The sequence below is a fragment of the Aquarana catesbeiana genome, linkage group LG06 (assembly GCF_042186555.1).
Source record: "Aquarana catesbeiana isolate 2022-GZ linkage group LG06, ASM4218655v1, whole genome shotgun sequence".
Classification (NCBI taxonomy): domain Eukaryota; kingdom Metazoa; phylum Chordata; class Amphibia; order Anura; family Ranidae; genus Aquarana; species Aquarana catesbeiana.
The window spans coordinates 151,536,387-151,563,420 of NC_133329.1; the positions used below are offsets into that span (position 1 = coordinate 151,536,387).

Genomic DNA, 27,034 nt, shown 5'->3' on the forward strand with positions numbered 1-27,034 from the left:
CCTTCCTTAAATTCCAGGAAGAGATCGTCAGAGCCCTTCTGTTTCCAGACGGTGCTCCACCTCACCTTCCCCAACCAAATGCAGTAAAAAGTAAAAAAAAAAAAAAAAAAAAAAAAATATATAAAATAAAAAAAACAAAAATAGTTGTCGTTTTATTGTTCTCTCTCTATTCTCTCTCTCTATTGTTCTGCTCTTTTTTACTGTATTCTATTCTGCAATGTTTTATTGTTATTATGTTTTATCGTGTTTGCTTTATAGGTATGCAATTTTTTTATACTTTACTGTTTACTGTGTTTTATTGTTAACCATTTTTTTGTTTTCAGGTACGCCATTCAGCAGATTTATTTATCTTGACAGCAACAGCGTTTGCTCCCATGATAAATAAAGCCGTGACTCCTGTCGGAGGTGATTTCACCACCACAGTTACATACTTCAGCATATATGCCGAAGCATGAGGGCAGCAGGGGCAGAGGAGACGATTAGCTCCTACCTTTTGCGGGAGGATGCCCCCATGCTTCGGCATATATATATTTTAGGCACAGGCTGCGTTAAATGTTTTATTTTTTACTATTTTTTTTTGTATTTGCTTTGCAGGTATGGTAAGTCTTACTGTTATACTGTAATATTACTTTGTTTTATTGTTAACCATCATTTGCTTAGCAAGTACGCCATTCAGTTGCAGCGCGGATTTATTTATCTTGACAGCAACAGCGCTTGCTCCCACGATACATAAAGCCGTGACTCCAGCGCTGTAGGAGGTGATTTCGCCACCACAGTTAAAAAAAAGGGCATATATGCCAAAGCATGGGGGCAGCAGGGGCGGAGGAGTGATTTGCTCCTACCTTTTGGGGCAGATGCCCTCATGCTTCGGCATATATAAACGTTGCATGTATGCCCATCATTAGAAGTGGGTGGATGAAGGGAGGTATTCTAATGGTGGGCATACCCACCGATAAATCTCTTTTTTTCGTTCAGCCCACAGGCTGCATGAAAAAAAAGTTTACAATATATGCGCAACAAGGACCAGCAACGTACTGGTATGTTGCTGGACTTTGAGTGGTTATACCAGAATGATGCCTGCAGGTTTAGGTATCATCTTGGTATCATTCTTTTCAGACAGCGGTTGGCTTTCATGTGAAAGCAATCCTAGTGGCTAATTAGCCTCTAGACTGCTTTTACAAGCAGTGGGAGGGAACGCCCCCCCACCGTCTTCCATGTTTTTCTCTGGCTCTCCTGTCCCAGCAGGGAACCTGAGAATGCAGTCGGTGATTCAGCCAGCTGACCATAGAGCTGATTAGAGACCAGAATGGCTCCAAACATCTCTATGGCCTAAGAAACCGGAAGCTACAAGCATTTCATAAGTTAGATTTTGCTGGATGTAAACAGTGCCATTGGGAAATTGGGAAAGCATTTTATCACACCGATCTCGGTGTGGTCAGATGCTTTGAGGGCAGAGGAGAGATCTAGGGTCTAATAGACCCCAATTTTTTTCAAAAAAGAGTACCTGTCACTACCTATTGCTATCATAGGGGATATTTACATTCCCTGAGATAACAATAAAAATGATAAAAAAAAAAATGAAAGGAACAGTTTAAAAATTAGATAAAAAAGCAAAAAAAATAAAGAAAAAAATAAAAAAAGCACCCCTGCCCCCTACTGCTCTTGCGCAAAGGCGAATGCAAGCGTCGGTCTGGCGTCAAATGTAAACAGCAATTGCACCATGCATGTGAGGTATCACCGCGAAGGTCAGATCGAGGGCAGTAATATTAGCAGTAGACCTCCTTTGTAAATCTAAAGTGGTAACCTGTAAAGGCTTTTAAAGGCTTTTAAAAATGTATTTAGTGGGGGGCGTGGCTTAGCGATGGCCGTGTGAGGAAGACTTCTTTGAGAGCTCCTGCCGTTTCCCCTTTCTGTCCCGCAGAATCGATGTTTTTTCTTGAGTAGAGCATGGCATGACACCTACCACAAGGTACGGAACAAGATCGACGGCTAGAAATATCCAGCCATCAACCCCACGGAGCAGGATCCAAAGATATTTCAGGGACTCACAGAAAGAGACTCCGGGCGCCATAGAGACAGCGCCACGTGTGCAGTCTATGGTAGAGACCGTTGCGCCAGAAATATCAGCTTTCCCAACATCATCTATCTCCATGGACTGCTTTTCGGAGACTCCCGTGACCCTCCAAACAGTGATGGCGGGTTCGTCACAACGACTGAGCGGTATACCTGAAGAACTCCGGGTTATACTCCAGGCTCTCCCTACCAAGGCGGACATTGAGGCCCTCCCCTCCAGATCTGACATAGAGTCCCTGATACTACGAGTGGAAGAGGCACATAACCGGGAAATTCAGAGAGGAGATTCATGGGCTCACGGAGCGGGTGGAATCTAATGACACTTCAATTATATCCCTCTCTCAGCGGGTCTCTGCCCTGGAACGATCGCAGACATCACAAGCAGCCACAGCCATAGACTTGCAGCTCCATCTGGAGGATTTAGAGGACCGCAGTCATCGCAATAACCTGCGGCTGCGAGGCATTCCTGATTTTTCAAATAATATTGGGAGCCTATCCACCGCATCTGGAACTTGATCGAGTTCACAGAACTTCGGGACCTAAACCAGCAGATCCGGACAGGCCCAGGGACGTGCTTTGCAGGCTCCACAGATACACCCAAAAAGAGCTCATTATACGCAAAGCCTGGGATCATGGAGAGCTGGAATTTGATGGGGCAACAATTAAAATTCTCCTGGATTTGTCAAGAGCTACGCTGCAGAGAAGAGCCCTCCTGAGACCAGCACTGGAATTGACCAGAAGGCAGGGATACACATATCGGTGGGACAACCCTTATAGTGGTGACTTTCCATAAAGGAGCCGCTTCCTTCACCCTGCGTACTCCAGCGGAACTGCCGGACTTCTTTGCTTCCTTAGTAGTGGAACCGATCGCGGTTCCTGATTGGCTTGCCTTTATCCCTAAACCAGCGGGCTGTCCGGGACCTACAGCTCAACGTAACCACCAACCCCCCTGTCAACAGAGGTCCAGAAGGAGACACCGGACACCCTCCGCCGAGGGAACTCGTGAGTCCTGATCTGAGCACAGATCATCAGCCTAAGCACAAACCTACATTTTATTGTTTTACCTCACCCCTGACTTGTTAACTGTGACCCATCCACCCGTGTTAGTGGCCCAGCGACACCCGCAGTACTTTCTTACTTCCAGTCACTGGAGTGGCGGTACACCGAAGGACGGACACCCAGTTTCCCCTCCCGACCACTGTCCGTCATGGATTACCCCGGGAAAGTGACCGGAGTAGGCTGAGATCCTTTTGCTCAGGGATACAGGCTTAAGAAACTTTTACCAGGCTGATCTGGGTTTATCGCTTATGCCTCTGCAGCCGTTCTTGGTTATGTCCCTCATGTGGTCTAGCGGTCGGCAGATGGCTGACGCAATGTTTGATTAATATGCACCAGAATCCCTGCCACTGAGATCAATTTGTTGGACCAGGACATACCAATTACAAGAATTACTACAAATCAGGAGATGCCTGAAAAGCTCCAACATGAACTTTGCATCTGGGCGGCAATGAGTTTAAGGGGGGTGGGGGGTGGGATTGGAGCCATTCTCGGATATCATGCAATCCAGGACCCATGATCACAAGTAAGGGGAGGTGATAATGCGGAGTATGCCTGAGTAATAGATGTAGGGTCATGTTGTATGGGCACATCCCTCTCCCCGTGAAGAACATTAGCAACCCGACAGGGTCACTGGGCATTCCCTGGTGTTAAGGTCGTGGGGCCACATGCAGGAATACACTCAGTCTAGATCGAAAATAAGTTTGTCCTTTACCTGCATAGGTGGGGGGCGGAGGACTTTTATAGCCAGGTCATGGGAATGTGGTCACAAGTTTGAATTTATTGTGTAGTGGTTATAGGGGGTAGACGTGTTTAATGTTGCAGGTTCTAGCTTGTAGGCTGAATTTTGAATGTTACCAAAATAAGCATAAGTAAATCTAATCGGTGATCTGCACCTGTTCCTTGCAATCCTTAACCTCAGTATTATTTCTGTTTTTTGTTTTGCTTTACAAATGGTGCTGCATATACGATGACACACATCGCTGCTCTATGGGATGGAGAGGGGTGTTCGGTGGGATCCTCGCTGGCTATCTCTCTCCACAAACCCACTTAGGCCTACGCTCGATTACCAGTTCAGTGCTGGTGAGCGTCTTAGCACTATTGTGCTACTCCTTTAGAGTATAATAGATCTAGCACCCACTAAATGCGACTTAGATACTCTATTCCCCTCTGTCTTGTCTCCTTTCCACGTTCATTTATTTTTATTTTTCATTTTCTCTCTTCCTACTACCTCTAGTCCCTCCCTCCCCATTTGTACCTTCTGACCCCAGTTTTTCTCCCCACAACTGGGGACCATGGAGGCTGTGCATGTACTTTCACTGAATACAAAGGGCCTAAACATGCCTGAAAAGAGACGTATGTTACTACATGACTTACGACATCACAAGACGGACATAGCATTCATCCAGGAGACACATTTTAAAGACTGTAAATTACCCATATTGAAAAACAAATTTTTCCCGGTGGTATATCACTCCACGAACGGGTCTGCCAAGACCCGTGGAGTGTCTATACTCATCTCCCGTAGTGTCCCTTGGAAATGTATTGAGGTGGAATCCGACCCGGAAGGACGTTTCTTGTTTCTTAAGGGTAAGATTGGCGGGGTTCGGGTGACCCTAGCAAATATTTATGCCTCTAACAATCATCAGGACCACTTCTTCACTAAAATCATAGATACCTTATTGGAGTTCACAAGAGGGCACCTGATAGCAGGAGGCGACTTTAATGTCCCGTTAATTCTTTCGGAAGATACCTCCGCTAGGCATTCCTCAGTCCCACCTAAAACCAGGAAACGAATCGCTCGCACATTTCACAAAGCACAATTGACTGATGCCTGGAGACTTCTCCACCCGACTGAAAGAGATTACACCTTTTATTCCAATTCACATAAACAATACTCCAGGATAGACTACTTTCTACTTCCCCACACCCAACTGCATGCCCTCCGTGACTCCTCGATTGGGTCCATTACATGGTCTGACCATGCCCCTGTTCTGTTGACTTACGCCCTGACAAACAGTTTCACCTCCAAAACAAAGACCTGGAGACTTAATGAAAGTCTTCTACAGGACGGAGAAGTACTTAAAGATGTACTCAGGGAACTGAATAGTTACTTCAAAACCAACAACACTCCTGACAGTGACCCTGGCATAGTATGGGAAGCCCATAAAGCGGTGATCCGCGTAATCTTAATTAAGCACGGGGCTCGTATCAAAAGATTAAGGTCGGCACAGATGACGGCACTCCTTCATGATTTACACCTAGCAGAAGCCAGACACAAACATGCCCAAACCCCATCGGGGGAAGCGGAAATTCTGCTCTTACGTAACAACAAAATTAATGACTTATTGCAATTCCGAGCCAAAGCCGCGCTACAAGTATGTCGACGGGTATCGTATGAGTCGGGGAACAAGTGCGGTAAATTATTGGCCAAATCTTTGAGAGAACAGACCCTTGCAAATTATATTCCCCATATTGTGTCACCCTCGGGTCAGGTCACACTACCACAAAAGATAGCAGGGGAATTCAAAGATTTCTATAAATCCCTTTATAACTTGCAGAAGACACCATCCTCACAACTGCAAATAGAGGACTACCTAAACAAATCTGGTATGCCCAAACTGTCCGCCGAGTTCAGTGAGTTGATAGACGAACCGATTACCATGGAAGAAATTCAGACGGTAATCAAAAACATGAAATCAGGGAAAGCTCCAGGCCCGGATGGCCTTACGGCCCAATATTACAAAATCTTACTGCCGTCTTTAGGAGAGTTCATGCATAAACTCTTCAATTCACTGGACTCAGGCGCACACATCCCGAGAGACACCCTTATAGCACATATAGCGTTAATCCCCAAGGCAGGGAAGGACACTACTGTCTGTGGGAACTTTAGGCCAATTTCACTGCTTAATGTGGATCTCAAAATCTTTATGAAAATATTGTCAACTAGGATCCAACGTTTTCTGCCATCTCTGATCCACTTGGACCAGGTCAGGTTCGTCCCAACCAGAGAGGCTAGGGACAACACAGTCAAAGTCCTAAACATACTACATGTGGTCAATCAGAACAAGACTCCCTGTGTTTTCTTAAGCACGGACGCAGAGAAGGCCTTTGACAGGGTGGATTGGCACTTCATGACTTCTATTCTAAGACATGTAGGCTTGGGGGGCAGGATGCTAAACTGGATTAACTCGGTTTATACTGGCCCCACAGCCCGGGTCCGTGCGAACGGGGTTTTATCAGACCCCTTTGCGATCAGAAATGGAACACGCCAGGGGTGCCCATTGTCCCCTCTCCTCTTCACCCTGTCACTGGAACCCTTCTTGCGTACAGTGCGTGCCAATCCGGACATAACTGGAGTATATATGGGGGAATCACAACAGAAAATTACTGCATACGTGGATGATATGCTGTTTACCCTCACTAACCCGATGGTTTCCCTCCCTAACCTTATCCAGGAATTCAAAACTTATGGAGGTTTTTCGAATTTAAAGATTAACTTCAATAAGTCTGAAGCAATGAATGTAGGAGTGCCCTCGAACCTTCTTACTACACTCAAGAATAGCTTTAAATTTAAATGGACTACCACAGCCCTGAAATATTTGGGCACACACATATCCCCCAAAATGTCTCAGGTATTTGCCCTAAACTTTCCCCCACTGTTGTCAACTGTCCAAACTCTACTCGCCAAATGGCTCACAGGATTACATTTGTGGTTTGGTAGATGCAACATCCTTAAGATGTGCATTCTCCCGAAGTTTCTATACCTTCTCCAGGCCCTACCGATCCAAATCCCATCACGCTACTTTGATCAGACTACTGCCCTTTTCTTTGACTTCATATGGGCACACAAAAGACCCAGACTTAATAAGCGACAGCTAATACTACCCAAACTGTATGGAGGATTGGCTGTGCCAGATCTTCACAAATACCAACAAGCAACTCATTTGACCAGACTGATTGACTGGAACCGCCACCAGTCTACTAAACTATGGACCCAACTGGAACAGACTCAATGTGCCATACCCTTGAACAGAGCTCCCTGGTGCCATGAATCATTACCAAGAAACATGAAAAATCATCCTCTGATAGGGGTTACGATGCGAACATGTTCGTCTCTCTTTACACGATCCCGTCTCACGTCTATTAACTCGCCTCTGCGCCCGATCTTGGGATCCCCAGAATTCGTTCCGGGGTACACAGACCCAGTGTTTCACTCCCTACGAGCCTCAGGCTATTTTCAGGCGTCCCATTTCATTACAGACGGTCGGTGGCCCTCCCCAGCTGCCCTTATGAATTTAGAGGGACCATTTCGCTTAGATTTTTGGAGAGCCCTCCAAATCGATCACTTTCTCAAAACTCTACCCCCTCCGGGAAACTTTGAGCAGACTTTGACTACATACTAAACTCACTGTACAGAAGAGGTAGCTTTACCAAATACCTTGTCTGTCTCCTACCAACTGTTGATCACGCCACCAGATGGCCATCAAATGCACGCCCTCACAGCATGGGAAAGGGACTTACAATGTACCTTTACGTTACGGCAAAAACAAAATATTCTTTACTTTACATATAGATCTTCAATATGCACTAAGATGCAGGAAACCAACTATAAGTTAGTCACCAGATGGTACAACACTCCCGTGAAAATACAAAAGTTCTTCCCTTCTTCCTCGGGTCTCTGTTGGAGATGCCGGGGAGATCGGGGAACGATCCTGCATGTTTTCTGGACCTCCCCCAGCTTGGGGCAGTTCTGGAAGACCTTTCAACATACCGTACAGAAATTCACGGAACGTCCTATCCTGGCGGATCCTGCTTTCTTCCTCCTCCATGCATCCAATATGTCAGGTAAGGCCTACAAAAAATCGCTGATCAGACACCTATTGGATGCAGCAAAGGCATGCATCCCCCTTTTATGGAAATCCACCAAACCTCCGACAGTGGGCATGTGGCTCAATAAGGTGGAGGAAATCAGGAAAATGGAAGATATGGTTCTTACGGCCAGACATCAAAATGAAAAGTACACCAGGACCTGGTCCAGGTGGCTTATTTTTATATATTCTACTGAGAGACAGACCCTTCTGGAGAGGGATTAAAGGCTGGAGTGGGCTGGTGGGATCCACCAGCCGCCGTTACGAATACAGGCGACCCCAGTCACGTGCATGTACCGCTTCCATATGCCCCCTAAACCCCCCCCATCCTTCCCTCTTGTTTCCTCCTCCCCTCTTCTTCTCCAACCTTTTTTCCACTCCTACTATTCTTCTTTCATTTCTTACTCTCTATTTCTGTTTCTCTGAAAAAGGAAAATGGCAAAGGAAAGGGCTGAGCATTTATATATGGGGAACATTACAGGGTTGAATTTTCCATACTCTCTTCTGTAGAATAGACATTTTATCAGGAATGGAATATGTTATTACCTTGTTTTCAGTTGTGATGAAGAAAGAGGCTGTGTCCTCGAATTCTATATATGTTATTGTAATTTCATTAAGGAATTGCCCTTTCTTGAGCTTTAATAAACTTACCGTATATTTCGAGAAAAATTTATTTAGTTTGTCGCCACTGCACGTTTGTGCGCAATTTTAAAGCATGTCGTGTTTGGTATTCATGTACTCGGCCTAAGATCATCTTTTTTATTCCATCAAACATTTGGGCAATATAGTGTGTTTTATTGCATTAAAATGTAAAAAAGTGTGTTTTTTCCCAAAAAAATGCGCTTGAAAAATCGCTGCGCAAATACTGTGTGAAAAAAACAAAAATGAAACACCCACCATTTTAATCTGTAGGGCATTTTCTTTAAAAAATATATAATGTTTGGGGGTTCAAAGTAATTTTCTTGCAAAAAAATAATTTTTTCATGTAAACAAAAAGTGTCAGAAAGGGCTTTGTCTTCAAGTGGTTAGAAGAGTGGGTGATGTGTGACATAAGCTTCTAAATGTTGTGCATAAAATGCCAGGACAGTTCAAACCCCCCCCAAATGACCCAATTTTGGAAAGTAGACACCCCAAGCTATTTGCTGAGAGGCATGTCGAGTCCATGGAATATTTTATATTGTGACACAAGTTGTGGGAAAAAGACAAATTTATTTTTTTTTTTTTGCACAAAGTTGTCACTAAATGATATATTGCTCAAACATGCCATGGGAATATGTGAAATTACACCCCAAAATACATTTTGTTGCTTCTCCTGAGTACGGGGATACCACATGTGTGAGACTTTTTGGGAGCCTAGCCGCATGTGGGACCCCGAAAACCAAGCACCGCCTTCACGCTTTCTAAGGGCGTAAATTTTTGATTTCACTCTTCACTGCCTATCACAGTTTCGGAGGCCATGGAATGCCCAGGTGGCACAAACCCCCCCCCCCCCAAATTACCCCATTTTAGAAAGTAGACACCCCAAGCTATTTGCTGAGAGGTATAGTGAGTATTTTGCAGACCTCACTTTTTGTCACAAAGTTTTGAAAATTGAAAAAAGAAAAAAAAAATGTTTTTCTTGTCTTTCTTCATTTTCAAAAACAAATGAGAGCAGCATAATAAACACCATACCTCTCAGCAAATAGCTTGGGGTGTCTACTTTCCAAAATGGGGTCATTTGGGGGGGTTTGTGCTATCTTAGCATTTTATGGCCTTCAGAACTGTGATAGGTAGTGAGGAGTGAATAAAAAATGTACGCCCTTAGAAATCCCGAAGGCAGTGATTGGTTTTCGGGGCCCCGTATGCAGCTAGGCTCCCAAAAAGTCCCACACATGTGGTATCCCCGTACTCAGGAGAAGCAGCAGAATGTATTTTGGGGTGTAATTCCACATATGCCCATGGCATGTTTGAGCAATATATCATTTAGTGACAACTTTGTGCAAAAAAAAAAAATTGTCACTTTCCCGCAACGTGTGTCAAAATATAAAATATTCCATGGACTCAATATGCCTCTCAGCAAATAGCTTGGGGTGTCTATTTTCCAAAATGGGGTCATTTGGGGGGGGGGGGGGGTTTGTGCCATCTGGGCATTTTATGGCCTTCAAAACTGTGATAGGTAGGGAGGAGTGAAATCAAAACTTTACGCCCTTAGAAATCCTGAAGGCGGTGCTTAGTTTTCGGGGCCCCGTACGTGGCTAGGCTCCCAAAAAGTCCCACACATGTGGTATCCCTGTACTCATAAGAATCAGCAGAATGTATTTTGGGGTGCAATTCCACATATGCCCATGGCCTGTGTGAGAGATATATCATTTAGTGACAACTTTGTGCAAAAAAAAAAAAAGTTTGTAATTTTCCCGCAACTTGTGTCAAAATATAAAATATTCCATGGACTCAACATGCCTCTCAGCAAATAGCTTGGGGTGTCTACTTTCCAAAATGGGGTCATTTGGGGGGGTTTGTGCCATCTTGGCATTTTATGGCCTTCAAAACTGTGATAGGTAGTGAGGAGTGAAATCAAAAATTTTATGCCCTTAGAAATGCTGAAGGCGGTGCTTGGTTTTCGGGGCCCCGTATGCGGCTAGGCTCTCAAAGTCCCACACATGTGGTATCCCCATACTCAGGAGAAGCAGCTAAATGTATTTTGGGGTGCAATTCCACATATGCCCATGGCCTGTGTGAGCAATATATCATTTAGTGACAACTTTTTGTAAATTTTTTTTTTTTTGTCATTATTCAATCACTTGGGACAAAAAAAAATAATAATAAAATGCTCTCAACATGCCTCTCAGCAATTTCCTTGGGGTGTCTACTTTCCAAAATGGGGTCATTTGGGGGGGTTTGTTCTGCCCTGCCATTTTAGCACCTCAAGAAATGACATGGCATTGGCAGGCATAAACTAAAAGCTGTGTCAATTCCAGAAAATGTACCCTAGTTTATAGACGCTATAACTGTTGCGCAAACCAATAAATATATGCTTATTGACATTTTTTTTTACCAAAGACATTTGGCTGAATACATTTTGGCCTAAATGTATGACTAAAATTGAGTTTATTGGATTTTTTATATAACAAAAAGTAGAAAATATCATTTTTTTTCAAAATTTTCGGTCTTTTTCCGTTTATAGCGCAAAAAATAAAAACCGCAGAGTGATCAAATACCATCAAAAGAAAGCTCTATTTGTGGGAAGAAAAAGACGCAAATTTTGTTTGGGTACAGAATTGCATGACTGCGCAATTAGCAGTTAAAACGACGCAGTGCAAAATTGTAAAAAGTGCTCTGGTCAGGAAGGGGGTAAATCCTTCCGGGGCTGAAGTGGTTAAAGTGTAACCTCATCTAACACTTTTAAGCAGTAACAGAATATTTTTTTCCATTTGGGATAAAATTTTTAAGCAAATGAATAGTTTAGTGTTAAATGGTATGACCTACTCAATAAAAGCTACAATAACAATATCTGCTAATAAAACCAAATGCAGCACAGCTGCTGAAAATGTTCAGCCTATATCCCCACCTATACCTCTACTAAAGGCTACAAATCAAAGCGGCCTGATTCTACTGTGCCGCTACTTTTGGAGATAAGCGGATGCGATAGCATATGTCTTTCTTTTCTCACCACAATAAATGAATCTGGTGCCTGACATGACTGGGTCATAGTGTATATGTGTCACAGAATTCAAGGAAGTAAATGTGTGAGATACTTCACAAAGTATGTATACAGACTTCAAGATTGTTTAGAATAACCACTCCTTGAATGGAGGGTACAACAAATCCTAGCACCTGAACACAGTTTTGCACCTTTGATATGTATTAGTATTACTGTATATAATGTATCCTCACAACTACTTGTGTATCAAGCTGAATTACAGTATACCTTGTTTTTTATCAGGACAAATTGGACTTTCATTTGGTAGTAAATGGTAAAGGACTTCTCCTGTTTTTTTTTTTTTTTTATTATTATTTTTTATCAAAGATGATCTGGCACAAAATTGTAAATATTTTTTTTATTTTATTTTTTAGCTGGTTATTGCTTTTACCTAAACCCACCACCAAAGGGCAACCTAAAATAAATCTTTTTTTTATTAAATTTTTTACTAAATTTTCCTGCTTCTGATGACCACAGTGATACCACATGTGTGTAGCTTACTTGTTATTTGTACCCATAGTAGGGCCCATAAACAATAGTGGACATTTTTTTAATCCTTCGTAAAAAGATACTGGCAGTAACTGACACTGATAAATTAAAACATTTTTTAATCCTACCTAAAAATACTGTTGGTGTCTTTTACATAGGATTAAAAAAATGTCCACGGCTCAAACATATTTAAAAAAAAAACCTAGATTAGGGCATTCAACATTATAGCACAATTAATTCCACAGTAGTGATACGCAATACCATATACCACTGCACATCATATACGATTCAAAGACAGTTAAATATGGAAAGGGAAATCCAACGTGTTTTAAAAATATCTTCATCAGGGATGTATATCGCCACCCTGCAATGTAGAAAAAGCTACCAATAAATTGTATTTACATCAGTCATCATCTCAACAATAAGATGTAGCTATAGCTACAAATGTACTCCCATACAACTAGAATGTGCCAATGCCTAAGAGTCTACCCAGGCAAGTCCTCCTGTTTGGTGGGTGCCTCAGGACCCTATAGGAGGAGGAGTTTCCTGGGCAGACTCTTTAAAGTGATTGTAAATTCTCATTTTTTTTTGTGTTTTTTTTAAATAACAAACATGTTATACTTACCTGCCCTGTTGCAGTGGTTTTGCACAGAGCAGCCTGGATCCTCCTCTTCTCGGGTGTCTCTTCTGTACTCCTGGCCCCTCCTTCCTGTCAAGTGCCCCCACAGCAAGCAGCTTGCTATGGGGGCACCTGAGCTGCATCTTTGTGTGTTCATTCAAACACGGAGCTGCCTTTCGGCCCCGCCCCCTCTCTCCCCTGATTGGCTAACTGACTTTGATTGACAGCTGCAGGAGCCAATATCGCCGCTGCTGTGTCTCAGCCAATTAGTTCCTGCATGGCCGAGTGATTGCCTCAGCTCTTGCCTGTCTGTGAAGACTCACTCAGGGAATAGGTAAATTAGGCCTACCTCATTTTACATAGGTCGCTGGGCACCCTAATTCCCCATTCCTAACAGAAGGGGTTAATGCTGTGAGACAAAGCATTTAGATCATCCCCAGGGTTGAGTTTAAAACATGTGCATTCTGGGGGTTATTTACTAAAGGAAAATCCACTTTGCACTGCAAGTGCACTTGAAAGTGCACTGAAACTGCACTTGGAAGTAAAGTCGCTGTAGATCCGTGGGGGACATGCAAGGAAAATTAAAAAACAGAATTTTAGCTTGCACATGATTGGATGATAAAATCAGCAGAGCTTCCACTCATTTCAGATCTACCCCTTAGATTTAGAGTGACTGCACTTGAAAGTGCACTTTTAGTGCACTTTCAAGTGCACTTGCAGTGCAAAGTGAATTTGGCTTTCTTAAATAACCCCCTCTGATACAGTTTCAAAGAAGCATCTCCCCTCTGCTGCTCCTGCTTGCAAAGAGCCGCATAGAAATTCATTCTTTGACCTGTTCCTGCTGTCCAGCTACAGTGACTTTGGTCTCCTCTGGTCATCCAAATTTTACTTTCTAATAGCTGTCCAGGTTTTGTGAGTACTTGAGCTCTTGCCTCTTGCACTTAGTGAATAGGCAAATTAGACTTACATCATTTTACATAGGTCGATGGGCACCCTAATTCCTGTCTTGAGCCTATACATTGTATTATCGCTACACAGTCCCAACATGTCTGATTCTAAAGACAGAGGGGACCAAACAGATTAGCAGATCTCCACTGATCTATTGATTCCTTTGAGGTCTTCTTGATCACGGTGCAATTTCTCAGATTTCTGTGACAGTACAGTTTCAGTGATTTTACCCCAGTCTCTTCATTGTTCTTAAGTCCATGCTGGATCTCAAAGCTTTGAATGTCTTCATTTGGGTTCAGAAAATCTAAATGGAATCTATAAAACCTGTTATCCCCTCCTTTCACTAGGAAGACTTTTGTACTTCTGAGGACATCAAAGAGGTTTACCTTTCTAGCAAATTGTTACTGAAACTGACTCATTATCTAGAGTATCTGGGTCTAGACGTGTATTCGGCTCAGACCAAAGTGTTCCTTCCACAAAAAAATTTTAGACACTTTGGCCTACAATTCAAACATTCCAGTCTAGTAGCTATCTCCATCTTTGCTTTTGGGAGTGTTGAGCTTGTAGGTAGCCTCTTTTAAGGCTTTTCCATTTGCCTAGTTTCACTTCAGACCTAAAGGGAGGTCACAAAAAAATAGTTTACTAATCTACTTTATAAAAAGACTATCATCAGTCATAGAAGGCATTTTTCACTTGGTGTAAGTTTCAGGGCTTCCATCCCAGGATTTTCTTCACTGGATTTTTCCCTTTGTGTTCTGTTTCAGAGACCATTGGCCTGCTTGAATTAGACCTATTTACATGGGTTTCATATACACTGTAGCTCCCCCCATCTGTTCCCCTCTGCCTATTATGGAGCTGAATCTGGTTCTCTCAGAGTTTCAGAAATTTATGTTTGAACCTATTAGACACAATCGTCTCTCTACTCTCACTCACAAGGTGGTGTTTCTTGTAACCATCACTTCTGTGAGGCAAGTGTCTAAACTAGGAGCCTTTCCCTGCAAAGAACCCTTTCTGGTTTGCACAGGGGCAAGGTGGTGTTGAAGCCAATGACTTATTCCTGCCTAAGGTAGTTACTGATTTTTAGTTTAAGTAGATCATTGTTCTTCCATCTCTCTGTCCAGCTCCAGTTCACCAAAGAGAAATATCCCTCTGTTTGGATGTGGTTTGGGCTGTGAGAGTCTTTTTCTCGGCCACTGATTCTTTTAAAAAGACGGATACAGTTGTAGTCATCCCAGATGGAGCCTAAAGGTGCACCAGCTTCTTGTTATAACATTTCTCGGTGGTTGAGGCAAACCATCATTCAAACTTATGGTCTCAAGGACCAGGTTCCACCATTTTCTGTCAAGGTACACTCGGCTAGATCTGTAAGTGCTTCTGGGGCTTTTTGGCATCAAACAACGGTTTACCAGATTCACAAGGCTGCCATCAAGTTTTCTGTTCAGTTATTCTCTTAAGTTCTAAAAGGTGGATGTTTTGACCTCATCTGGCCCAGCTTTGGGAGTGAGATCCTTCATGTGACTCTTTGACCTGCAAGCAGTCTCCAGTTCATTTGTATTTTCTTGGACCTGTTAGCGTTTTGTTTGCTGTCTTGCCCACCCCTCAGTTGAACTGCTTTTGGATGTCCTTAAGGTAAAGACCTCTTGTAACAGCAGGTGCACCTGACAGCGAGCGTTATCACTGGTCTTCTTCAGGGGGGGAAAGAGAAGAGCAGGAATATTGAATGAATAACCAGAGATTAGGTTTTTTGGTGATTGCTCTCCATTAATAGTGGCTCCATAAGTGATCATTTAGGCTTTCCTTCAGCAGGCTGTTTTTGACCTCCTGTAATTTAAGGGGTCATAATCTGAGGGTAAGCGTCCAGCTGGGTGATGGTGTAGGTCTGTAGGAGATCAAACATTGGTGATTGTGTTGTGAGAGGTGGACATCTCTATCACGGTTTTATGCTTTTCATGAGTCCTTTTTTTTACAAAGAGTTTATATAAGGACACGCTTAGTTGCATATGCATTATATATATAATTTTTGTGGGTGTATTTATATATGCACTGGAACATTTTAACAATATCATTTTTGATATTTTATATGTACAGTATATCACTTTTTATATATACCATAAAGTTTATCTTATTGATATAAGTTGTAGTTTAATAAGACTTGTTATTAAAGCGGACCTTCAGTAATTTTTTTCAACTTTCCATCTATTAAATCTTCTGCCCTTGTTGTTTTAACTTTGGATAGTAAAACATTTTTTTTTCTGCCAGTAAATACTTTATACAGCCCACTTCCTGTTTCTTGTCTGGTAAAAAGCATAGGCTTATGACATCATGCACAGCTCTCTCTCACGCTTGTGAGAGTTTGCCAGGAAGGGAGGGGAGATGAGTCATATAAGGGCCAATGAGAGCCACATGGCTGCAGAGCTGGAGGTATGCCTCTGTATGTTTGTGTAAATCCAGGAAGTGAATAGGCAGCAGCTTCAGCTGCCCACAGTTAAAATGGTTGCAGCCAGACTCAGTGGAGGGAGATTTCTGCAGCATATTTGGCATGTACAGAATCACAGTATATATAAAAGAATATGCAAAGTGGTTGTAGGGAAGCTTCAGAATGGCAAAGATGTTTTTATTATAAATTATGTGAGCAGACTGCAGTTCCTCTTTAAGTGTGGAGTGCTGCACTTTTACGTTTTTTTTTTTTATAGTTTTAGTGTGCAAACAGTCAACTCTGTTTTCCTGTACCGCTTTTTTACAACCCTTTAAAAATGACAGTGGCAAAAAAAGCCAGGTAGTGATGGGAGAGGATAGTAGTGAATATAAGGCATTACCAGGGAGCCTTGCAGAAATCTGAATACATTGCTAACATTTTGTTGCAAACCAACCAATAAATGCTTGGCTTTGGCTATGATACCATATGTCATGTATTTAAAGTAGATCCCATAATTTTATTGAAAAAGGTCCATGACCAATTTCATTTGCAGTTGATCTTAAAATGGATTAAAATATTTTAGAGGGTTTAATTTGTGAAACCCTGATGTAATCTGTCAAGAAACTGGTAAATTAAAACATTTTGTACTATTTTGCAGAGCACAAGCATCCTATCAGCTGTTGATGACATTCAGTTATTGCTTGATGATCACATTATTAAAACACAAACAATGTGTGGTTCTCCATTCATTAAGCCGATTGAAAATGAAGCCAGGGTAAGTGGAAATTTCAACAGTAATTACCCCATCTATTTTAATGTGCTGATTAATTGTTCTCAATGAGGCACTTCACACTGAATACATAATTTGTGTTTTATTTATATATAGAAAGTATTCAAACATATACTGAAAAGATACACATTTCATTTATACCTAATATCTGTATAAAAAACTATGATAGTTTTCTTTTTCATATTACTAAATCACTTACTCTATTATTATGCCAACGTTATTAAAGGTGCATTGGTAAGTTTACCGGAAGTGTAAGAATAGCAATCACACAGGAGTCTGTAAAATATACATAGGCAATCAACCCAGCTCAAATTATATTCTTCCAGAGGCAAGAATCCTACAACGGACCCCTACAGAGTAGAATAAAAAAAGGAACTGCACCATACTTCTTTTCCAAAAGTAGTTGTTCTCAGTGTTTCATCATTTAACCTACTTCTTCTGAGCCTAGGCTGTCATGGACCCCCACCCCCCCAGCCTGTGACTGGACAGTGAAGTCTGCACTCCTAAACGTTTGTGGTATGGGGTCCCTAAAGTTCCTTACATCAGCTAAGACCTTTTTAGTTCACAGGTAGGTTAAGTATGTCCTATATGAAGAATGACCTCATGTGGAGAAGTTTTTTTTGTCCCCTAAAACAGTTTGCTCAACAATATTCTATTGAGGAAAGGTTCCTTAATAGATGGGCAATTCCTGTGGTAGATCTGTCCATTTCTTATATTAACAAAACCCTTGCTGCACCCCACCCCTCATACGATAATCACACGTTCAAAGACCCAATAAATAAAAGGTTAGAGGCCCTCCTTAAAACTATCTTTACGGTGGCAGCACCTGCCATGCAACCCACAGTTGTGTCTTTGGCACTCTATCAGACCATTGCTGCCTGGTTTTAGCATATGACCCAGAACTCAAGTTCTATCCCTACTAATATCACTCTGTCTATAGTAGTTGGAACTTTTGTCTTCTGTCTTCTACTACTGTGTAAAATGGCCTTACCCCTTGAAACAAAATGCCTGTTTTTGATTCCTTGATGGATAAGCATATCAAGGAGAAAAAGGCATGCACTTCTACTATCAAGTCTACTACTCCTAGGGTTAGGATGGGTTCATTTTGTGTCTCTCAATGCTTAGTCAAGATCATGCTTTTGCAAGAAGATATGGCCTTGCAAACTAGCCAATTCCGAAGCCAAGGGGTGGGGCGCGTCTATGTCAAAGTGGGCGTCCCGTCCCCACAAAGTGGGAGGTGCCTGTTAGCGTGTCAGAAACCATGAACCAGACCGAGACAGAAGTACAGTAAAATAACACTTGTTTATTAATAAAAATAAAAAGATAAATAGAGTATGCATAGTCAAAGCATAGCTAGAGTCCAGTAACCGGATCGGGTAGTCAGCCAAGCCAGAGTTCAGTAACCAGATCGGGTAATCAGCCAAGCCAGAGTTCAGTAACCAGATCGGGTAATCAGCCAGGCCAGAAGTCAGGGATCTAAGTAGAGGAACAGCAAGCAGGATAAGGAGCCAGAAGGGATGTCAGCAAGCCAGTCTTTAAACAGGAATACAGGAGATGGTTTCTTGTGATGTGACCAAGGTGAAGGCAGGAATGAAGTGAGCTGGAGATCTTTAAGTAGGCGGGACTGATGAGCAGATCCACAACAGCTGGTTAACTGTGGAGAGAGATAAGAGCTGGCAATTAGCCGACAGCTAAGAGGCCAGCTCAGAGAAGGAAGGACTGAGCCAGCCCTGACAGTACCCCCCTCCTCAACGACCCCTCCTCCTCGGAGGACCACCGGGCTTGAGGGGAAAATGTCTATGGAAATCACAGAGGAGGGCAGGAGCATGTAGGTCTGAGCATGAGACCCAGGAGCGTTCCCCCAGACCTTACCCCTTCCAATGCACCAGGTACTGTATGCACCTACGGGAGTCAACAATGGATTGTACCTCATACTCCTCATGGTTCTCAACCTGTATAGAGTGAGGACGTGGCACCGAGGTGGTAAAGCGGTTGCAGACCAACTGTTTCAATAAGGAGACATAAAACACATTTGAGATGCGCATACTAGGAGGAAGGTCCAACGCGTAAGCCACTGGGTTAATCCTGCGAAGGATACGCAAAGGCTCAATAAACCGAGGTGCGAACTTCAGTGAGGGATTACGAAGTCGGAGGTTGGGAGATGACAGCCAGACCCTGTCCCCAACTTGGCAGGAAGGCACAGGCAGGCGTCTGCGGTCAGCATGGAGTCTGTACCTATCATTAGCATGACGCAAAGCCTCCTGGACTTGTGCCCAAGTGGAACGAAGACCACGGAGACGCTCCTCTAGCGCAAGAATACTCTGCGGAACAAACGAGTCAGGCAACATGGAAGGTTGGAAACCATAATTCGCCATAAACGGAGACAATTGGGAAGCAGAATTCAAGGCACTGTTGTGAGCAAACTCTACCCATGGTAATAGGTCTGACAAGTTGTTGTGGTGGTCAGAAATATAGCAACGTAGGAATTGCTCCAAGGATTGATTGGCTCATTCTGAGGCCCCATTAGATTGCGGGTGATACGCAGAGGAGAAAGCAAGCTGAATTCCCAGCTGTGCACAAAAGGCTCGCCAGAACCGGGACACAAACTGACTACCCCTGTCCGAGACAATCACCTTGGGTAGCCCATGTAAGCGGAAGATCTCCCGAGCAAAAATGGAAGTCAGGAGGAGCATCGACCTGAGCAGCAAGAATTTTGTCACCCAAAGGAGAAGTAAGACTGGTGCGAACCGTGGCCAGAATACGATCAGGAGGAATCATAGGAACCGGAACCGACTCCAACTTGGAAGTGGAGGAAAATTGGCGTGACAAGGCGTCAGCCCTTACATTCTTAGTACCGGGTAAGAATGAGACAATGTAATTGAAACTTGAAACGCGCCCTTCTGGGAGAGAGGCGTTTAGCCTCAGACAAGAATGTGAGATTCTTATGGTCAGTAAGAATGAGAATCGGCACAGTGGTACCTTTGAAGAGATGTCTCCATTCTTTCAGGGCTAAAATGATTGCCAAAAGCTCTCTGTCATCAATCTCGTATTTGCACTTGGCAGGTGACAATTTTTTGGAAAAGTAGCCACAAGGATGCATAGCACTCTGAGAGGTAGGACGTTGAGACATAAGGGCACCAACACCAGTCTCAGAAGCATCAACCTCAAGGATAAAAGGTAATGTAGGATCAGGATGTGCCAACACAGGAGCAGAAACAAAGGCAGCCTTGAGACTTTCAAAGGCCTTAATGGACTCCGGAGACCAACTCTGTGGGTTACCGTTCTTTCTGGTCATATCAGTCAGGGGCTTGACCAGAGACGAGAAGTTACAAATAAACTTCCGATAATAGTTGGCAAAACCCAGGAAACGCTGCAGAGGACTTAACCCTACGGGTCGAGGCCACTGTAGGACTGCCAAAAGTTTCTCTGGGTCCATCGAAAAACCAGCAGTGGAAATGACATAGCCCAGGAATTTAACCTGTTCCCGATGGAACTCACACTTCTCCAGTTTACAATAGAGATTGTTCTCTCTTAATTTCTGAAGCACACAACAGACATCTATGTGGTGGCTCTCCAGGGACTTGGAAAATATGAGGATATTATCGAGATAAACCACCATACATAACTGCAACAAATCTTGGAGGACATTGTTAATAAATTCCTGGAAAACTGCCAGGGCGTTACTAAGGCCAAAAGGCATTATGAGATACTCATAATAGCCTGTTCTAGTATTAAACGCAGTTTTCCACTCGTCGCCCTCCTTAATCCTCACAAGATTGTAAGCCCCTCTCAGATCAAGCTTAGTGAAAACCGTTGCTCCCTTGAGGCGGTCAAATAACTCTGTAATCAACGGGATCGGGTAGGCATTCTTAATCATGAAACGATTGAGACCCCTATAATCAATAAAAGGTCTCACTTCACCGCTCCTCTTCATCACAAAGAAGAAACCAGCACCAGCAGGAGACGAGGATTTGTGGATGAAACCCCGAGAAAGTGCGTCTGCAACATACTCCTCCATGGCTTTATCCTCCAAGACCGACAAAGGGTAAACCCGGCCACGAAGGGGAGTAGTACCAGGTTGAAGGTCAATTGCGCAATCATATGGCCGGTGTGGAGGCAAACTACTGGCTTGACCTTTGTCAAAGACATCGCTAAAATCACGGTACTCCTCTGGCAGGGAGGAGAGTGAAGAGGTACACAGGACCTTGGCTACCTTCCGGAAGCATGTTTCATTGCATTGTGGTGACCAGGAGAGAACCTCAGCACGGAGCCAATCAAAAGAGGGGTTGTGCTTCTGTAACCAAGGATAACGAATAACCAGCAGAAACTTAGAAGAGGAAATCACTTGGAATTGGATTATCTCATGGTGAAGAGCCCCTATGGCAATGGGCAATGGAACCGTCTCATGCGTCACATGGGCAGGCTGTAGAGGTCTCCCGTCAAGAGCCTCAATGGCAAGTGGAGTGTCACGCAGCTGCAGTGGAATCAAGTGCTTTGATACAAAGGCAGCATTAATGAACAGGCCTGCAGCCCCAGTGTCGATTAGAGCCTGTATCTCGATAGATGACTTAGTCCAAGAAGGGGTGACCGAAACCAGGGGCTTATCCTTCTGGAAAACTGGGGACGACACAACACCACCTAAGGTCTGTCCATGACAGGACCTCAAGGTTCGGGTGTTCCCAGGACAGGTAGGACAAGACTTCAAAAAGTGACCTGCCTGGCCACAATAAAGGCACAATCTCTCCCTCCTCCTAAATACTCTCTCATCCGCAGAGAGACGCATGAAGTCCAAGTGCATGGGTTTATCTTCACTGACCGACTCGGTACCAGAAGGCATGGGAGGTGAGGGAGGCACGGGTGGGACTGCAAAGCTCGGAGGCAAACGTACAGGACGCTTCTGCAAGCGCTCCTTTAAAAAAAGTATTTTTCTGAGTCTGGAGTCAATGAGGATGGCAAACGAGATCAAGCTCTCCAGCTCAGTGGGTATATCTCGGGCTGCTATCTCATCCTTGATGGAATCCGAGAGACCATGAGAAAAAGCAGCCACGAGGGCTTCATTGTTCCATGCAACCTCTGCTGCCAGAGTACGGAACTCAATGGCGTAGTCGGCAACAGGTCTCGTACTCTGTTTGATGGACATGAGGCACTTGGTGTCAAATACCCTTTTAAAGGAGGCCACAAACTTTGGGTAACTCAAGACAACAGGTTTTTGCGTCTCCCATAGAGGGTTAGCCCAGGCCAAGGCTCTCTCAGAAAGCAAAGATATCACGAACCCTACTTTGCTTCTGTCCGTGGGAAGCGCCTGGGGCAGCATCTCAAAGTATATCTCAACTTGGTTGAGAAACCCTCTGCATTGAACTGGATCACCCCCAAATCGCTGGGGAAGCGGGGCGGAACCAGACATACCTCTTATAGAGGTAATACTCAAGGCAGGTGCCTGCACAGAGACTGGCTCAGCAGCAGGGACGGCCTGCAACACAGGTTGTATCGGAGCAGCCACAGGGGGGATGCCAGGTGAGCCGTGCGACTCAGGAGCGTTTGTAACGCCATGGCAAACTGATCCATGCGGTGATCTTGCTCATCCAATCTGGAAAAAATATTACCATCAAGTGTATTGACTGTATCTTCTGAATTTATGGCCTTTGCCTACTGTCAGAAACCATGAACCAGACCAAGACAGAAGTACAGTAAAATCACACTTGTTTATTAATAAAAAATAAAAGGTAAATAGAGTAAGCATAGTCAAAGCATAGCCAGAGTCCATTAACCAGATCGGGTAGTCAGCCAAGCCAGAGTTCAGTAACCAGTTCGGGTAATCAGCCAAGCCAGAGTTCAGTAACCAGATCGGGTAATCAGGCAGGCCAGAAGTCAGGGATCCAAGTAGAGGAACAGCAAGCATGATAAGGAGCCAGAACAGATGTCTGCAAAGCCAGTCTTTAAACAGGAACACAGGAGATGGTTTCTTGTGATGTGACCAAGGCGAAAGCAGGAATGAAGTGAGCTGGAGATCTTTAAGTAGGCGGGATTGATGAGCAGATCCACAACAGCTGGTTAACTGTGGAGAGAGATGAGAGCTGGCATTTAGCCGACAGCTGAGAGGCCAGCTCAGAGAAGGAAGGGCTGAGCCAGCCCTGACAGGGTTCTGGTCCTAGAAAATCTAAAATGCCTGGGTTCAGAGTGTTGTATCCAGGGGTTACAAATTGGAGTATCTGTGGAAAGTGTGAGACAATCAGCGCAGTCACTATTAATACAAAATACCATAAACTATCTGTGGCATATGTAAATTAATCACAAGCAAATCAATGTGCTCACAAATCTGTGAATACTTAGTTGCTGCCCAGCACCATTAGGCGTTCTCACTCCAACCCTCTAAGATATTTTACAAATAATGATGCAGCACAACTAAAACAGTGTCTCTTAAATAAATCAGTCCTAAATGATGAAACAAAAAAAAGGCCTTAAATATGTATGTGTGGCCAACCACCAGTGTAATCTAGATATCCCAGACTTCTCTTCAATGGATCAATCATGCGTCACATGCATAACACCCAGTGAACCATATGCACTCACCACCTGGGCTGGACCTTAATCGCAATCAAGGTCAAACTCACTTTTGCCCCTCTAGGGCTATACTCCTACTGGCTCCTGGCTCCCAGTAACAATCACAAGCACCGACACATGGACTGTGTCAGAAACTGTGAATCAGACCGAGACAGAAGTACAGTTAAATCACACTTGTTTAATAATAAAAGTAAATGGAACAAATGTAGTCAAAACATAGCCAAAGTTCCATAACCGGAAAGGATAGTATACCAAGCCAGATAGTCAGGAAGCCAGAGATCAGCGTAGTGGAACAGCAAGCAGGATCTGGAGCCAGAGGGAATGTCAGCCAAGCAAGTCTAACAGGAACGCAGGAGATAGTCTCTATGATGTTGAGCTAGACAAAAGCAGAGATCATCTGGGCTGGACGGATTAAGTAGGCAGGACTGACGAGCAGGATATCGTCAACAGGTGAGTCACTGTGGAGAGATAGGAGCTGGCAATTAGCCAACAGCTGAGCAGCCAGCTCAGAGGAAGGAAGAGCTGAGCCCAGCCATGACAGTACCCCCTCCTCAACGACCCCTCCCCCTCAAAGGACCACCAGGCTTGAGTCAACAATGGACAGTTATCATAATCAGGGCCTTTTTTTCAGCAGGAACGTGGGTGAACGCAGTTCCGGCACCCCCAGAACTGAATGTATGTAACGGCAAGGGGTGCTGGGGTGTGCTACAGAGTCTATTGATGCTGGCTGCTGGGAAATCAATTTTTTCTGGAGGGAATCTATTTTTGCAGAGGAAGGGGATCTATTGTTGCTGTGGAGGTCTTCTTCTGTTGCTTGTGAGGGATCTATTGTTGCTTGTGGGGGATCTATTGTTGCGTGTGGGGATCTATTGTTGCTGAGGGCGGGTCTTATGTTGCTGGGGGGGTTAATCGTTGTTGGGACGGATCTACTGTGGAGGGAGGGTTTTTTGTTGCTGCTTGTTATGATGGTCAGAAATATAGCAACATAGAAATTGCTCCAAGGACTGATTGGCTCGTTCTGCGGCCCCATTAGACTGAGGGTGATACACAGAGGAGAAAGCAAGCTGAATTTCCAACTGTGCACAAAAGACTCGCTAGAACCGGGACACAAACTGACTACCCATGTCCGAGACAATCACCTTGGGTAGCCCATATGAGCGAAAGATCTCCCGAGCAAAAATGGAAGCCAGTTCCTTAGAAGTGGGCTGTTCTTAAGTGGAATACAATGGGACATTTTCTAAAGGGGAGATTTTCTAGCCTCCATCGATATAAAAGACGTGTATTTACACATACCTATCTTTCAGCCTCATCTCCTACCTTTTGCAGTAGAGGAATGTCATTTTCAGTTTGTGGCTCTACCTTTCGGGCTGGCTACAGCTCCCCCGGGTTTTCACAAAGGTCCTAGCACCAGTACTGGGTCTTTTAAGAGCCCAAGAGATAAGGGGCACCAGACAACCCTCCATTCCGCTCTGTATGAGTCTTCTAGGGAGGATGGTATCTTCCTTCGAGGCAGTGCCTTATGCCCAGTTCAATTCCAGGCCTTTACAACAAGACATCTTGTTGGTCTGGACCAGAAGAGGAAAAGCCCTGGATTATCCAATGTGCTTATCTCCTCGGGCACGATTAAGCCTAAACTGATGGTTGCAGGATCAGAACCTGAGAAAGGGAAAATCATTTCTCCTGGTAACTTGGAAAGTACTGACTACAAATGCCAGTCTCTCAGGCTGGGGAGCGACCCTAGAGGGGCTCACATCTTAGGGGAATCGATCAGAACAGATGCTGCCCATCAACGTCCTGGCGTTATGTGCAGTACATCTGGCCCTACGGTCCTGGACGGTGGAGCTTCATGACTGCCCTATCAGGGTTCAGTCTAACAATGCCACTGCAGTGGCCTATATGAACCATCAAGGCAGTACCAGGAGTCGTTTAGCTCTGAAGGAGGTGAACCATATATCCACCTGGGCAGAGGGACATGTGCCGATTCTATCGGCAGTCCATATCCCGGGAGTAAAGAACTGGAAGGCAGATTATCTCAGCCGCCAGCAGATCTGCCCGGGGGAATGGTCCCTACACCCAGGGGTGTTCCAGGAAATTTGCCACTGTTGGGGATGGCCAGAGGTCGACCTATTGGCATCCAGATTCAACAACAAGCTACAGCAATTTGTGTCCCCAACAAGGGATCCTCTGGCAATCGGAGCAGATGCTCTGATAAGTTCCATGGAGACAGTACTCCCTGGTTCTCCTTCCACATTTGTTGCGCAGGATTCGGAAAGAGGGGGTTCCAGTCATTCTGGTGGCACCAGCCTGGCCCAGAAGGCCCTGGTTCCCGGAGATTGTGAGACTGATAATAGACGGGCCATGGACACTTCCATGTCGCCCTGATCTACTGTTCCATATTCCACCCCAATTTACAGTCTCTAAATTTGACGGCATGGCTATTGAAGCCAGGGTGCTGAAGGACCGTGGCATCTTTGGACCAGTAGTGTCTACCCTAGTGAATGCTAGAAAAGCTGTAACTATGAAAATTTATCATAAGGTCTGGAAGACTTATATTGCTTGGAGTGAAGCATCCTCGGAAATACGTGATTGGGAGAATTCTTTCTTTTCTACAGTCAGCTGTGGAAATCAAATTGGTTTTGGATACAATCAGAGGTCAAGTTTCGGCCCTATCAGTATTCTTCCAAAGGCCTTTAGCCTCCCATTCACTGAACTTTATGCAGGGGGTAATTCGCTTGCTTCCCCCCATTAGGTCACCTTTGTGTCCTTGGGATTTGAACTTGGTGTTTGTTACAGAAGCGACCATTTGAACCTATCAAGGAAATTCCATTAGAATTGCTGTCACACAAGCTAGCCTTCCTGATGGCCATCACCTTGGCTAGAAGGGTGTCGGAATTGGCGGCCCTCGTGCAGGGAACCATACTTGATCCTTCACCACGACAGGGTCGTGTTACGACCTGTTCCATCCTTTTTGCCAAAAGTGGTGTCGGACTTTCATTTAAATCAGGACATTATTTTGCCTTCTTTTTTCTCTCAGCCTCGTTCGGCGGAAGAGAGGTGACTGCATTCTTTCGACGTTGTCCGGGCAGTCAAGGTTTCTTTGTCTAGATCTGCGGAGATCCGAGGATCAGACTCCTTTTTTGTTTTACCAAAAGGATCCAAGAAAGAGCAGGCAGCTTTCATTGCCAATTGGTTACATCAATTGGTCATTCAGGCCTACGGTCTGAAATGTAAAGCTCCTCCCTTTAGGGTGAGAGCTCATTCTACCAGGGGTATAGAAACCTCCTGGGCTTTTCACCATCAGGTATCTGTGGCTCAGATTTATAAGGCTGCTACCTAGTTTTCAGTGCATACGTTCACAAAATGTTTTTAAGTGGATGTTTGTGCAGCCGAGGATTCGGCTTTCGGCCGCGGTGTACTGCAGGCTGCCGCATAAGTTCTGATGGCTATTGTTTGGCAGGGTGTCTTCCTCCCCTCAAGGCTATTGCTCTGGGACTTCCCAGTAGGTAATGAACATTAGCCTGACTCTGTGTCC

At 44.2% G+C, this 27,034-nt stretch overlaps 1 protein-coding gene across 2 annotated transcripts in view; it reads left to right on the top strand.

The window, feature by feature from the left end:
* The window catches only part of DNAH3 (dynein axonemal heavy chain 3), an 827,768-nt gene that overhangs the window by 358,799 nt on the left and 441,935 nt on the right, over positions 1–27,034 (top strand). For both annotated transcript variants that reach the window (XM_073591059.1, XM_073591058.1), the window contains exon 21: positions 16,810–16,926. In XM_073591059.1, coding sequence (XP_073447160.1) covers positions 16,810–16,926 — 117 coding nt within the window. The remainder of the gene's footprint in view (positions 1–16,809; positions 16,927–27,034) is intronic.